Raw genomic sequence first — 13,948 nt, 5'->3', positions numbered from 1 at the left:
ACAAAATTCAATACCATTTCCCACTGTATAGCTAGCGGTCTCTAAAAATAGTAACCATTTCAAAAAGCAATAACCCAAATGAAGGATTGGGGGAAAAAATCTGATTAAACAAGGGTAAACATTTTCAAACTACTTACCTGAAAACATTTTTACAAAGTCATTGCCAGACATGTTCATAATCACATCGACCTTTCCAGGAGCCTCACCAATTCCTGCACTGCCGCCTTTGTTCTTAAGATCAATGTACCATGTTCCGCCTTCTTCACCTAAAACAAGAATAATAATCCATGTATAGAAGATAAATTAGTGGCATGTTTCTTTCATTTACAAGCTAAACAACTTCAGTATAACGTTTGAACGGCAATTTTCACCGAAATACCTGTAAAAAAAAAGAGAGCATAACTAAAAGCCAATTGTATGTGATCCTACTTCTGCTGGTAATGATTTCAATAGCTTTTAAATCACTTTCAACTCCATCTTTTGATTTCCCCCCGCAATTTAGATTTGTATCCTGCTTCTCCTTTCAGTTTCAGGGTGCGTCATATAAGCTTTTCAGCTACTTAACAACAGTATTATTTAAAAGAGCTGGTGTCATATAAACTTTGATTCAAATTCAGTCATGCAGGACAGGTGCGAGCGTACATCAGTGGGATCTAAGTCAGTCGTAAATTAGTCAAGGGCTACTGATTTCACCATATAGGTAGTCCTTATTTAGCAACCGCTTTGTTTAGCAACTGCTGCAACCCCCGATGCATCCTTCTTGACCTGCACCTCTCTCCTGCATGCTCTACCGAAACCACATGGTTCTCTTGCGCAACCCCCTCCCACATTCTTTCCCATCCATGCTGCCCTGAATGTGCCTTTCCTGACCCATGTTATACCTTTTAGTTACCCCCATGATGTTCTGTCCCCGTCCCACACACGCAAGCATTCCGATAAGGCAGGCAAAGGTTCAACAATACAAAATTTCTAAACTATTTCTAATTTCTATTTCTAGTTTTTGCTCGTCACAAACTGAACCGGCCACCACACCCACATTTATACCCTGTGGGGTGTGGTCCAGTGACTCAGCTAATCTCTGGCACGCCTTCCCCTCTGCTGCGCACACTTCTCTCTGCGCCTCTGCCGAGGGCCCAGCCAACACTTATCTACTTCGGCGCTGTCCATCTGTGGCTGCGGGGACATGCTTGGCTCTGGGCCTAACTTTTGGCCTTTAATGTCCTCCGGAGGCATTGCCAGAGAGGAGGGTCCTGGAGAGGGAGGCCTTGCCAACTCCTCTCCCTCACTTTCAGAGTCTGCATCTGTCGATAGCCCAGGCTCAGACAACGGAGCCACAACACATGTACCCTTCCAAACCAACGCTGCTCCCCCCCCCCAATACAATGTCCCTGACTTGCTTGGTCCCACTCATATACTCTTAAACACCTCTAAGCACCCTTCCCTAGCTGCACCCTCTGAAACCACGGGGCATCCCTCACACAGCCCCATGACCATCATGCAACCTTCTTGAACAGCTCCACTTCCTCAACCTACACAGCATCTCTTGCACACACCCATACACCCTTCCAAACCTGCGCACCTCTCATTTACCCCCATTACACCCCAATTCCTGACCTACACCCCACCACATCCCCTTGCTCCCTTCTCCACCTGGTGACTATCTACCTGCCTGTTGGCCTTGAACCTGCAGCTTCCTGCTGGCTTCCCCTGACTTTCTCCTTGTTAGCTTACCGCAAGCAAAATAAATGGGGAAGCTGGCAGGAAGTCAAAAGTCGTGCCAGCTCCCACAGTATTTTGCCTACATGTCTTTCTGTTGTCTTTGTTTCCCTGTTCAATTAAGGAAATATCTCTGAAATGACCCAACAGGACAGAGATTGTCTAGTGGATTCCTAAACTCTTTGTTACATGAGGCCATCTTCTTCTTCTTGTGCCACATCCGTCATTGGACGTTGGCGATCTTATTTTTATCAACAGCCACATGAAAACTGCTTTTGAGTTTTGTCCAAACCAGTCCCTTAGATTTTGAAGCCATGATGTTCTTCTGGACCTCATTTGCCTTCAATCTTTCCTTGGAGGATTAAGTGAAGTATGCCGTATTTTTCCGGGTATCACAGCTCATATTCAAAATATTCTAACTTTCGCTTTTTCATGGTTTTGATGATTTCCCTTGGCTTTCCCAGGCAGCTTATCACCTCCTCATTTCTGATTTTGTCAACCCAACTTATACGTAACAGCCACCTGTAAATCCACATTTCAAGTGCTTCTAGTCTCTTTAAGTGGCTTTCTGTCAAAGACCAGGCGGCCATCTAGTACAATGCAATGTCTTAAAATGTGTATAGAATCCTTACCGGATAATTCAAACTGATAAACTCCTTGAGTTGCCTTTACAATATCTTCATTTATCATTCCTTTTATAAGTTTAAATGTTTCTGCTACGGGCCCTGCTGGTTTATCTGCAGCGAAGTGTACATGTAGTTTGTCTCTATCAGGTCCTTCGGCTTTTGTTTTATCAGGACCTTCATTTTTCACAATATCTTGTTTTTTTCCTTCTTTGAAGGTTGGAGAAGCTCCTATAGGACCATCAGCAAGAAGTAAAATTAGCGTTTGTGTTTTAGTAAAGGATGATTTAAAATCTCTAGAGAGACCTATTCTTAATTCGGTCTGATTCTATCATGGACCAAGATTTTCTCCTCATTTTCAAGAGTGTTTTTAGAATTTTTATTGAAAAGAAAGAAAGATCAGCAATCATAAAAAACTATCCCACCGAACAAACTAAATTAAAGGGCGAAAGTCTGGTGATACAACATAGCTTGATAACAACGAATGCACTTGTTTATTTACAATTACAATAAACAGATATGAAGTTATGCCAGTTTTACTTAACCAACCGAATGAGCCATAAAAAATGCTTTGTCCTAAAGTAATTAATTTATTCATTTAGTGTATGGCGATGTTACATTAGCCAGGAGACTTCAAGGCTAATTCACAGTAGTAGTTTGGCTGACTGCTGGCCAGGGGTGAAATCTAAAATTTCTTACTACCGGTTCTGTGGGCGTGGCTTGGGGGGGGCCAATGTGACTGGGTGACCGTGGCCAACTTTTTTTTGTTTTAAACTTTTCAAAGCATTTTTTCTACAACCTTAAAAGGTTGCAGAAAAAAATGCTTTTAGAAGCCTCTGACGATCAGACAAGTCAGCTGGGATTGCCAGAGTCTTTTAAAGGCATTTTTTTTTCTACAGCCTCTTCGGCTGAAGGGGTTGCAGAAAAAAATGCTTTGAAAATCCTCTGACGATCCCAGCTGAGCCGCGCGATCATCAGAGGCTTTTTTTTTGTACTTTTAAAAGCATTTTTTCAGCCGAAGAGGTTGTAGAAAAAATGCTCTTAAAAGTAAAATAAAACAGCCTCTGATGATCGCGCGGCTCAGCTGGGCATGGGGAGGGGGGGCAGGGATTTTTGCTATCGGTTCTCCGAACCACCCATTGCCATAGCTACCGGATCAGGCGATCCGGTCCCAACCGGGAGCATTTCACCCCTGCTGCTAGCCATGCTTGGTTCACGCCCACACGTTTTCCAAGGTGGTGAGCTAGCTCTGCACCAGAAAGAAAGACGAATGGCTTTCCTGCAGTGTCATCTAAGGCCCTTTCCCTACACCAAAGCCACCTCACAAACAGGCATCGCAACCGGGAAGGTTGCCAGCAGGAGTCTAACCATCTGCACGAAGTGCCGGCTCATCTCCCCATCAAAATGGTACCTATATATCTACTATATATCTAGAACTGCTAAGTGGGCAGAAGCTGAGACAAGCAACAGGAGCTCACCATGCCACTTACCGCTAGGACTCAAACCGCTGGAGCAAAGACCATCTCCAGTGGCATTATTAGCAACAGCACTTAGACTTATTTAGTGCTTCATAGTGCTTTACAGCCCTCTCTAAGCGGTTTACCCCCAACAATTTGGGTCCTAATTTTACCGACCTTGGAAGGATGGAAGACTGAGTCAACCTTGAGCTGGTGAGATTTGAACTACCGAACTGCTGGCAATCGGGAGTCAGCAGAATACCTGCAGTATTACATTCTAACTACTGCACCACCACCGCCTCTTGTCCTACATTATATTTTACAAACCAGGCTAGCACAATATCCTAATATAAAAACCAAACAAGCTACATTATGGTTTATTGTGATTCATGAATCCAGCCATTGGCTTGTATCCAAATGAGTTTGTCCAATAACCAAAGTCTTGATAGAACCGATCCATTCTTCCCAGTCTTGCAGATTTTACATGTTTTGCATAATTCCAGAATTCGTTCCAGAATTGATCCGGAGAAGGACGGAAAGGATGAGGGAGAGCAGGAGCCCCCCCCTCCCCTCCACTTCCCCTTCTTCAATCCTGGGCTAGCAAGTGATAGAGACAAAGTAGTTTCTTTACCTTGTGCTTCCATTTTCATTGCTATCGTATCAGGATCCACATCTAAAAAAAAATCTGGTATCAAAGGATAACCTAAAATGCAAATAGAAATAATAAGGTTTTTTTTTTTTAAAAAAAATTTACCCTTCATATGATAATATCAAACTATTAATTTATATCCGCTGTGGCAAATATTGGTGTTATTTAAAGCAAACACACAAAATGCAACCATACATGCATACACATATTTAAATATTTGCAAAGATCCATTTGAGAAACCAGAATGGACTATGATTTCCAAACGTAAACATGCATACAGACTATGGAAGTCACTAGTGCATCAGAATTAATTTTTGGACCAATTGTCTAGGACACAGAATTTCATGGGAGAGATGGAATAGTTTGGGAGCCATTTTCAGCATCCTGCGGTCACGTGACCGCATCGTGCGGTCACATGCTGAAAATTGGCAATTTTATTTTTCAGCAAAACTGTGCCATAGTGCAGGGGTCCCTAACTACCAGGCCCACTACCAGGCCATAGTCTATTCAGAACCAGGCTGCCCGAGCAGCATGCCAGCACACAAGCTTATTTGCACAAGCGGCAGGCCGGTGCACATGCGTGTGTGTGCAGCTCCACTTGCAGTCAAGCTGCATGCATATGGACGTGGGCGCCTGCCCACCCTTCACACAGCCTGGTTCCCCTCTCCCCCCTAGTTGGGCTGCCAAGCTGCAAAGGTTGGGGACCGGTGGCATGGGTTTAATGACTGTGGCATTCACTTAATGGCCAACGCAAAAAAGATTGTAAAATCAAGTCCATCACATGACTTATAACCATCATAACTTATGATCCATACAGGCATGCACCATTATGGTCATATGTCTTAAACAAGGTCTTTGGCACTATAAAGTTCAACTATCTGTCTGTGAGATAGATTTTCCTCCTGGGTTATTAAGGTGCTCAGGAGATGGGATGGATCCATGCAACATCTCTTTGAGGGGGTGGTTCTTCAGCCTTGAAAGCTTCTCAAGAAGTTGTGGATGGACACTTCAATCCTGGACAGTTAATGTCAATCTCTACTTTCCCTTTTGGAAGAACACTGTTGAGAAAGTGCTTGGGCAGAGAATTTTGGAGCAAACAAATCTTGGATCAAGTGGATTATCAGAACCCTTTCCAGTTGGGTTTTGGAAATGTAGCAATGTACCAATACATTCAACCAATATCATACAATATCATATTGGACCATGTGTCCCTGTAGTTTAAAATTTTTCTACAGGCATTTTGGGAAATTAGTAAGACAATATGCATTTTTAGCAATATGATAACTTTTTGTCTGACTTGGTATTTATATTGTTTTTTATTCTGGCTGTTCACCGCCCTGAGTCCTATTCTGGAGAAGGGCGGTATAGAAATTTAAATAATAAATAAATAAATAATAAATAATAAATACAGAGGGATACCTATGGCATTAAGGAGTATGAACATTCAATAGAAGAAAACACACTTTTTTCAATGGATTTTAACTCTCATGCTGTACTTCATTCCTTTCCTGCTGGTTATCAATGGAAACGGACAGCAGAGGAGACTCCAAACATGGCATACCTAGTGTAAGTAACCCTTGCTGAAGAATATAATTGATACCAGAATTTTCTATTGCTTGTGTTAGTAGAGCAATTTAAAATGCATCAAGAATGCATTTTCAAATTTGACTTTCATCAAATCATGAGACCTCACAAAAAGCTCATCCCAAACAGGTTTACAGGGTGGAGGTTCTCTGGGACTTCGCTCCTGTGTAGAGCAACCTTCCTGGATTAAGAGATACCGAGGTCAGTGACTCATGCCCTTGCCACATCTCAATTAAACGAGTGCACTTTGCTCTACATTGGGTTGCTCTTATGTTTTAAAAGCCACAGCTGATACAGGACATGATGGTTCAGTGATTGGTACTAACAAGTATAACAGAATGACACTTATCTTGTAGGAACTTCATTGGTGGTTAGTAGTCTTCCAGACGCAATTCAAGATATTAATGATCCCCAATAAATTCCAAAATGGTTTGGGATCTAATTACTTTTCCAACATCTCACAAGGCAGAATCTTCCCAGCCATCATGATGTAGCCAGGATAGAACAATGCATGTTGTGGTCCGCCAGCAGCCTGCGGAGCTGGCAGCGGAGTCGGACAGTGAGGAGGCTGGGGAGGAACATGGGCAAGTCCTGGAATCTGGGGAAGGCCTGGACGAGGGCTCTGCGTTGGAGGCAGAGATGGGGCCAGGGCCATCTGGGAGTGATGCGCGGACTCCGGAGCCCCCAGAGTCAGACAGCAGAGAGGCAGAGGAACAGGAGGAGCCTGTTCCTAGTGCACGCATGCAGAGCTGCCAGAAGGCAAGAGCAGCTAAAACAAAAAGGACGACTTGGGAGTAAGGCCAGGAGATGATTGCCCCCTCCCCCCAAGACTTAAAAGAGAAACAAAGGCACTTGGGCCTTTTGCAGGAAAGCAACGTTGCTAACTCCGTTTCCAGTCAGCATCTCGTTTGTTTCTGAACTTCGTGGGGCTTTGTCAAGTAAGGCCTTTGACAGGGTGTCAAAGAAGGTAAAGATTGGTGATTATCCCAAAGGACTTCTTCCGAAGGACTGGTTTTGCAACTAATTGGAACTCAGCTGGGAATGAACGTAATTCTCAGCTGTTACAATAAAATAGGTTTTTTGGGGACTAATTGTGTATTGTAATGACTCAGTAAGCCTAAGTCACAACAATGCAAGTACCTCTCATAAGATCAAGGCAACAGGATTTTATATAAACTTACCTTCTTAGTCACAGTATTTTCAACTATTGAATATTCTTCCCACTGGGTTAGGATGATCCCCACCCTTTCTGGCATTTAACAAGGGGTATAAACTGTCTTTTCTTTCAAGGCCTTTGGAATGAAGAGTGTTCAGTTACTAGTACAGGTAGTCCTCAAGTTATGAATGTAATGGAGCCTGCCCAGGATGGAGCCTGCCCTGAGGATTCATGGGAGTGAATCTCGTACCTCGGAAGTTCCATTTTGGCCTGCAATATGCCAGGGGGGGCCCACAGAAGCCAGGAGCATCGGAGGGGCAGATATGCCTCTCACAAGCTTCATTTCGACCTGCAATGTGCAGGACAAATATTGGAGAGCCTCTGCGGTTGTTTGTAAGGGCGAACAACTGTCATGGTGCTGCAAGATTCGTAGCTTTGGGACTTGTTCATAAACTTTAGGGGGCGCTTATCGCATAATTTCGAATGTTCACTAAGGGAATGCTCGTAACCTGGGGATTACCTGTAGAGGGAGATATGGTCTTGTGATTTTATATACAGACACACCCATACATAAAACACTTTTCCCAAAGAAAAATGACTAGATGTCATAGGAACTGCTGAAAAACAGGTAGTCCTTGATGTACGACCCACAATTGAGCCCAAAATTTCCATTGCTGAGTGAGACAGTTAAGTGAGTTTTGCATCATTTTATGACCTTTCCTGCCACAGCTGTTAAGTGAATCACTGCGGTTGTTAAGTTAGTAACATGGTTGTAAAGTGAATCTATTTCCCCATTGACTTTGCTTGACAGAAGGTTGCAAAACGTGATCACATGAACCTGGGACACTGCAACCGTCATAAATATGAGCCAGTTGCTAAGCGGCTGAATTTTGATCATGTGACCATGCAGTATGAAAATTGGACATAAGTCACTTTTTTCAGTATCGTTGTAACTTTGAACGGTTACTAAGCAAACTGGTATAAGTCAAGGACCACCTGTAATTAAAAGTCATTTTTTGGTGGTAAATTGAAAATATTGATATAATCAAGGTAACACAGTTAGAAATATATTGGGCTGGGTACAGACTTAGTAATACATAAAAGTAGAACAACTGAAATCAGTGTGATTTATGTTAGCAATTATGTGTCAGTTAGGGGTCTGACATATAATTTGTAGTAATTTTGGTGTAGTACACAATTAAATGTGTTAAAAATTACATCCACATTACCTGGAGCGACCGCATATACATCAAAGTTCTTAATTCCTTCTTCTTTCAATAAAACCTCATCAATAATGAAGTTCCCGGTGAAACTTTTTGGCTTTGATAAAATACAATAGGCAGCATCTGCTAAAATGTCTGTTTTCCTGCATTGTTTTTCCACACCAGCTCCTCCCAGCATATCCATTGCAGAGGTGTATATAGCTAAAAACACAGAAGAATGAAGGGGTTGATTTAATAATGATTTTTTGATAGTATAGGTCTGGGATGGCGAACCTATGGCACCCGTGCCACAGGTGGCACGTGGAGCCATATCAGTGGGCACGTGAGCTCAGTTCCGGCGCACATGCGCACGCTGGCCAGCTGATTTTCGGGCCTTCTGGGCCCACCGGAAGTCGGGAAACAGGCTATTTCCGGCCTCTGGAGGGCCTCTAAGGGGATGGGGAATGCCGTTTTCACCCTCCCCATGTTCCTAGAAAGGCACTGGAGCCTGAGGAAGGTGAAAAACGGGCCTACCGGGCCAACTGTACCATCACATACCAAAAGCGGGGGGAGCGCAGGGGGTTGCACGTGCATGCGTGGGGGGGGGGCGAGGCACATAGAATTATGGGTGTGGACACTCTCGCGTGCTCCCCCCGCTTTTGGCACGCAATGGCAAAAAGGTTAGCCATCACCGGTATAGGTGGTACCTGGCTCAATAGTAGTAACTGTGAGAGGGATCTTAAAGTTCTAGTGAACAACCACTTAAGTATGAGCCAGCAGGGTTTTGTAGCTGCCAAAAAAGCCAATGCAGTCTGAGGCTGTATTAACAGAGGGATAGAATCAAGTTCACGTGAAGTGTTAATACCACTTTATAATGCCTTGATAAGACCACACTTGGACTACTGCATCGAGTTTTGGATACCATGATGTAAAAAAGATGTTGAGACTCTAGAAAGAGTGCAGAGAAGAGCAACAAAGATGATTAAGGGACTGGAGGCTAAAACATATGAAGAACGGTTGCTGGGACTGGGTATGTCTAGTTTGATGAAAAGAAGAATTAGGGGTGACATGATAGCAGTGTTCCAATATCTCAGGGACTGCCACAAAGAAGAGGGAGTCAACCTATTCTCCAAAGCACTTGAAGGCAGGCCAAGAAGCAATGGATGGAAACCAATCAAGGAAAGAAGCAACTTAGAACTAAGGAGAAGTTTCCTGACAGAACAATTAATTAGTGAAAAGACTTGCCTCCAGAAGTTGTGAATACTCCAACACTGGAAGTTTTTAAGAAGAGATTGGACAACCATTTGTCTGAAATGGTATAGGGTTTCCTGCCAGAGTAGGGGGTTGGACTAGAAGACCTCCAAGGTCTCTTTTAACTCTGTTATTCTGCCTGCTCTAAAAAAGGAATATCGAAAGTGTAGCTTTGGGCAAATGCTCAGATGCAGCTCACAATATCCACTCACACCCCAGACACCTGTTGCAATTCCTGCCCATTCTCAACCACCCCAAGAGCCTTTTATCTGGCTCCATTCTTCACTTTGTCTTACCAGGCCCAATTCCAAGAAAAGCTTATTTTGGGCACCTCCATTTTATAATGATTATTCTTTCCACTCCACCAGTACATTGGAAAGAAACTACGTAGTAAAGACGTTCAGGACTCTATCCATCCACTGGCAGGATAACACTCTGAAAACAAAAACAACTGGACCAAACTTGGAGTGTAACTCCTGATATTTGCAAAAATGGAGGAGAATCAAAAAAGAGACAGATGGAAGATAAACTGGCCAGATACAATCATAGATGACACAAATAGGACCTTACAAGGACTCAAAGAAACAGTTACTGACTGGAGAAATGATATCCAATAGCAATAGGAATAGCATTTAGACTTATATACCATTTCATAGTACCGTTTTACAGCTCTAAACGGTTTACAGAGCCAGCATATTGCCCCCAACAATCTGGCTCCTCCTTTTACCAACCTCAGAAGAATGGAAGGTTGAGTCAACTTTGAGCCGGTCAGGATCCCAGACTGTTGGCAGAGTTAGCTTGGAGTACTGCATTTTAACCACGGGTCATTATCAGTCAAATGCAATGGAATGACTGAAGGAATGAGATTCTAATCCAAACTTAGCACATTAAAAATCAGAAACAGATCAGTTAACCTTTCCATAATAATTTTTAAAAAGGCTCGTACCTGTTTGAGGCCATAAAGCATTAACAGCAACTTCTCCTCTAAATTCTTCTGCCATTCCCAGCACACACATGGACATCCCGTATTTAGAAATAGTATAGGCTAAAACAGAACACAAAGATTCAGTCCTTTAGAACCGATGAAAGTTTAATTTCCTCTATACACAGGCTTAGTGTACTGCATTTTATTAAAAAATAATAATAATCCCATTCTGAGGGGAGAGAAAGGTAGAAAGTGAAGCAGAGACATATGCTTTACTGTTATGGGAAATAAAAAGCTGGCTCAGACACGCTTTTGATAGGATCCACCAAGGATCATCTTATCTGCACTGCTTTCTTTTTCACTTTATTGGAATACTATAAATAGAATGTTATCCCATAAATCACAAGTTCCCCAACCTTTCCAGCTTTGCGGACTGGCGAGGGGGAGGGGATGGTTCTGCGTGAGTGGCTGGCACGTACAGCTCCATTTCTGCAAGCAGAATGCATGCATGTCCACCGCTCACAGAAATGGAGTGTGCATGCATGTACTCACATAAGTGAGGATACGTGTGTACATGCACAAGCCAGCTGTTTCCGAGGTCCGGTTGCAAACAGCTCATGGCCCACTAGTGGCCTGCAGTCCAGAGGTTGGGGACCCCTGCCGTAAATAGCAATACCAATAGCACTTACATACCGCTTTACAGCGCTGTATAGCCCTCTCTAAGCGGTTTACAGTGTCAGCACATGGCCCTCAACAATCTGGATCCTCAATGGATGTTCCTTGATATGCAAGTCTCAAAAAAAATTACCAAGTAGCCTACAAAGGGAACTTAACTCTTGACACCGGAACCCAGTTTTGTAACTGCAGTTTCAGGTAGTCCTCAACTTATGACCACTTGCTTAGCAACCATTCAAAGTTACAGTGGATACTGGAAAGCTACTTATGATCAGAATTCAAAGTCCCAACAGCTGGGGGGCCCCACACACAACATGATTGCATTTTGGGGCACTTGGCAACTGGACCACGTTTATGGTGGTTTGCAGCAGCATCCCCATCACACAAATGTGATTTACAACATTTTGGCCAGAAACTGGCCCTTATTTCTGGTTTCTAATAAAAACCCCACATTGAACAATGGGTTCACTTAATAATCATCCTTTTTGCTTAACTGCCGCAAAAAAGATGGTAAAATTGGGCACGTGCAATGACTCACTTAAGGCTTATGTTCATAATTTTGGGCTCAATTATGGTCACAAATTGAGGACTGCCTGTACTAGCTAGAAGCTAAATATGGTGGCTAGTTGACTGCATGGCACATAGGGAAATAAAAGGGACTAAATCCAAGGGGATTAGGGAGCAGATGATGACTGTATCACTCAGCACAAACACACATACTCACAATTCCTTTTTGCGATAAGCAGCATTATGAAAAGTACAATAAACAAGTAAGAAACAATAAGCCACCAAAATGAACATATCGGATAAGAAAAAGGAAAAAAAGGAAATATAGCTAAACCTAATTTACACCACACCATTTGCTACCATGTTCTATTCTTTTCTCTCATTGCAAAACATTCCTGCTTTCAACATGTCTATACACTACTTTGTGCATTTCCTTTTGATCTTCTCTCGCTTGGTAGATTTCACTGACTTCCTCTTTCTCGGTCTTCCCCTTTCTTTTGACCCGTTTACTTTTCCTTTGCCTGCAGGTAGCCTTTGGTTAACAATGGAAATTGGGACCAGAGTTACAATCACTAAGCCAGGTAGACCCGCATCGGTCTGCGGCATGTCAGAAACTGGGCCACGCAAGCAAGCGAGGCCCCATCCATGGGATGCAGGCGGCACACAAAACCACGCCCCTTGCGCGTGCTCCATTTGCGCTAGAAAACATGAGATTGGGAGGCACAAATCCCTTCTGGGTGACCTTGAGCCAATCACTCTCTCTCAGCCCTAGGAATGACACAGTGGCAAACAATTGCCAAAAACCCTTGCCAAGAAAACTTCAGGGACTTGTCCAGGCAGTACCCAGGAGTCAATATAGGCTGAAACACATCCACATCTCCTAGATCCATATCTTGCCTAGATATCATTCTAGTTAGTGTAATCTTTCTGAAAATTCGGTAAACACCTATCATAATGCTGCCTGCTGCTGATGCAATTACATCAGCAAGTAATCCAGCTTTAAAAGTGGTTTGCCATTTATCTTTGAAAATAACATTAACATGACAGCTTAACCAATCCTATCAGTGAAAGGAAGGCAGCTGGAGCTCCCTCCTAGACCATTAATTGGATTGCTTTGGGTATTTCTCTCAAAAGCATAAGAACTAAATTGCAGTGCCACGGTACATGGTCAAGCCATTCCATGCAAGGGAAAAAACCCCATCTTCTGACTTTTTGATTAGGAAATTAAATCTCACTGGTGATTTTATAGTCTCTGCAAACAATATCCCACATATAAGAGATAATGTAAGAGTCCAAAAAAGTATTGTATATATGTGTGGTTAGATAACAAAGGATTGTAAATAAGAGAGAGAGAGATTCAAGTTACATATTTTATATTGCAATATTATGATATATTTGTAATGTTACAAGCTGCCTTGGAAAGTACATTTAGCAGAAATCTCAAATACAATATTTTAACTATAATAAAAGAATAAACAAACTGCACTGGGTATAAATTCTTGCAGAGAGGGTAGTTCACCTGAACAGGTAATGAGAAATTGTCATAATACAACAGTGGTGTGACTGCCTCCTTACCCAGCCTTCTCACTTGAGATACAGGAGGAAGAAACTAGTTAGGAAGGTTTAGGCAAAACCTGGAATTTCAGCAGCTAGAACAACTTCCTCAGTTAAGGCCAACAAAATGAGAAATTCCTTTGTGAAACAGGTCAAATTCCAACATGAAATGGAGCCCCAAGAGGCAGATGAATGTCATGAACTAATAGCAGGCGCTTCTGATGTCCTTCAAGTTCTGAAATTGAAAAAAGCTTGCCCTTGAGAGCCTTCGTGGATGAGGCTTCTGAAGATGTAACATATTCACTGTCAAGAAAAACCTGCAGAGGAACTGCTGCCTATGACCTTGGTGCATCTGAAAAAGAATTTTGTATACCATCTCTCCCTTGTAAGCAGGGGTGGGCTGCTGTGTGTTCGCAGGGGTTCAGGAGAACCTCTAGCCAAGATTCTGTACAGTTCGGACAACCCCGAAATCCCAATCCTGGATGGCCCTGCCCTACCCTGCCTTCCCCTCCCCTTCCAGAAGGCCCCATGTGGCCCGTTTTGGATGCAGGTAAGTGCAGGGAGTGCGTGGAGGCTCGGGGAGGGTGAAAAATGGGCCTACCGGAAGTTTGGGAAGATCGGAAACGGGCCCATTTCCAGCCTCCAGAGA

General features: G+C 43.1%; 1 protein-coding gene across 1 annotated transcript in view; it reads right to left on the bottom strand.

The window, feature by feature from the left end:
• HSDL2 (hydroxysteroid dehydrogenase like 2) overlaps positions 1–13,948 on the bottom strand; it is a 34,521-nt gene that overhangs the window by 2,256 nt on the left and 18,317 nt on the right. The window contains exons 6-10 of the mRNA XM_034410599.3: positions 10,585–10,683; positions 8,415–8,609; positions 4,428–4,499; positions 2,349–2,570; positions 138–266 (exon numbers count right to left, since the gene is read on the bottom strand). Coding sequence (XP_034266490.1) covers positions 138–266; positions 2,349–2,570; positions 4,428–4,499; positions 8,415–8,609; positions 10,585–10,683 — 717 coding nt within the window. The remainder of the gene's footprint in view (positions 1–137; positions 267–2,348; positions 2,571–4,427; positions 4,500–8,414; positions 8,610–10,584; positions 10,684–13,948) is intronic.

This window comes from Pantherophis guttatus, chromosome 2 (assembly GCF_059756535.1).
Source record: "Pantherophis guttatus breed Tessera chromosome 2, ASM5975653v1, whole genome shotgun sequence".
NCBI lineage: Eukaryota > Metazoa > Chordata > Lepidosauria > Squamata > Colubridae > Pantherophis > Pantherophis guttatus.
Note: the sequence above shows the minus strand (reverse complement) of the source record. Positions and strands in the feature narration are given on the sequence as shown.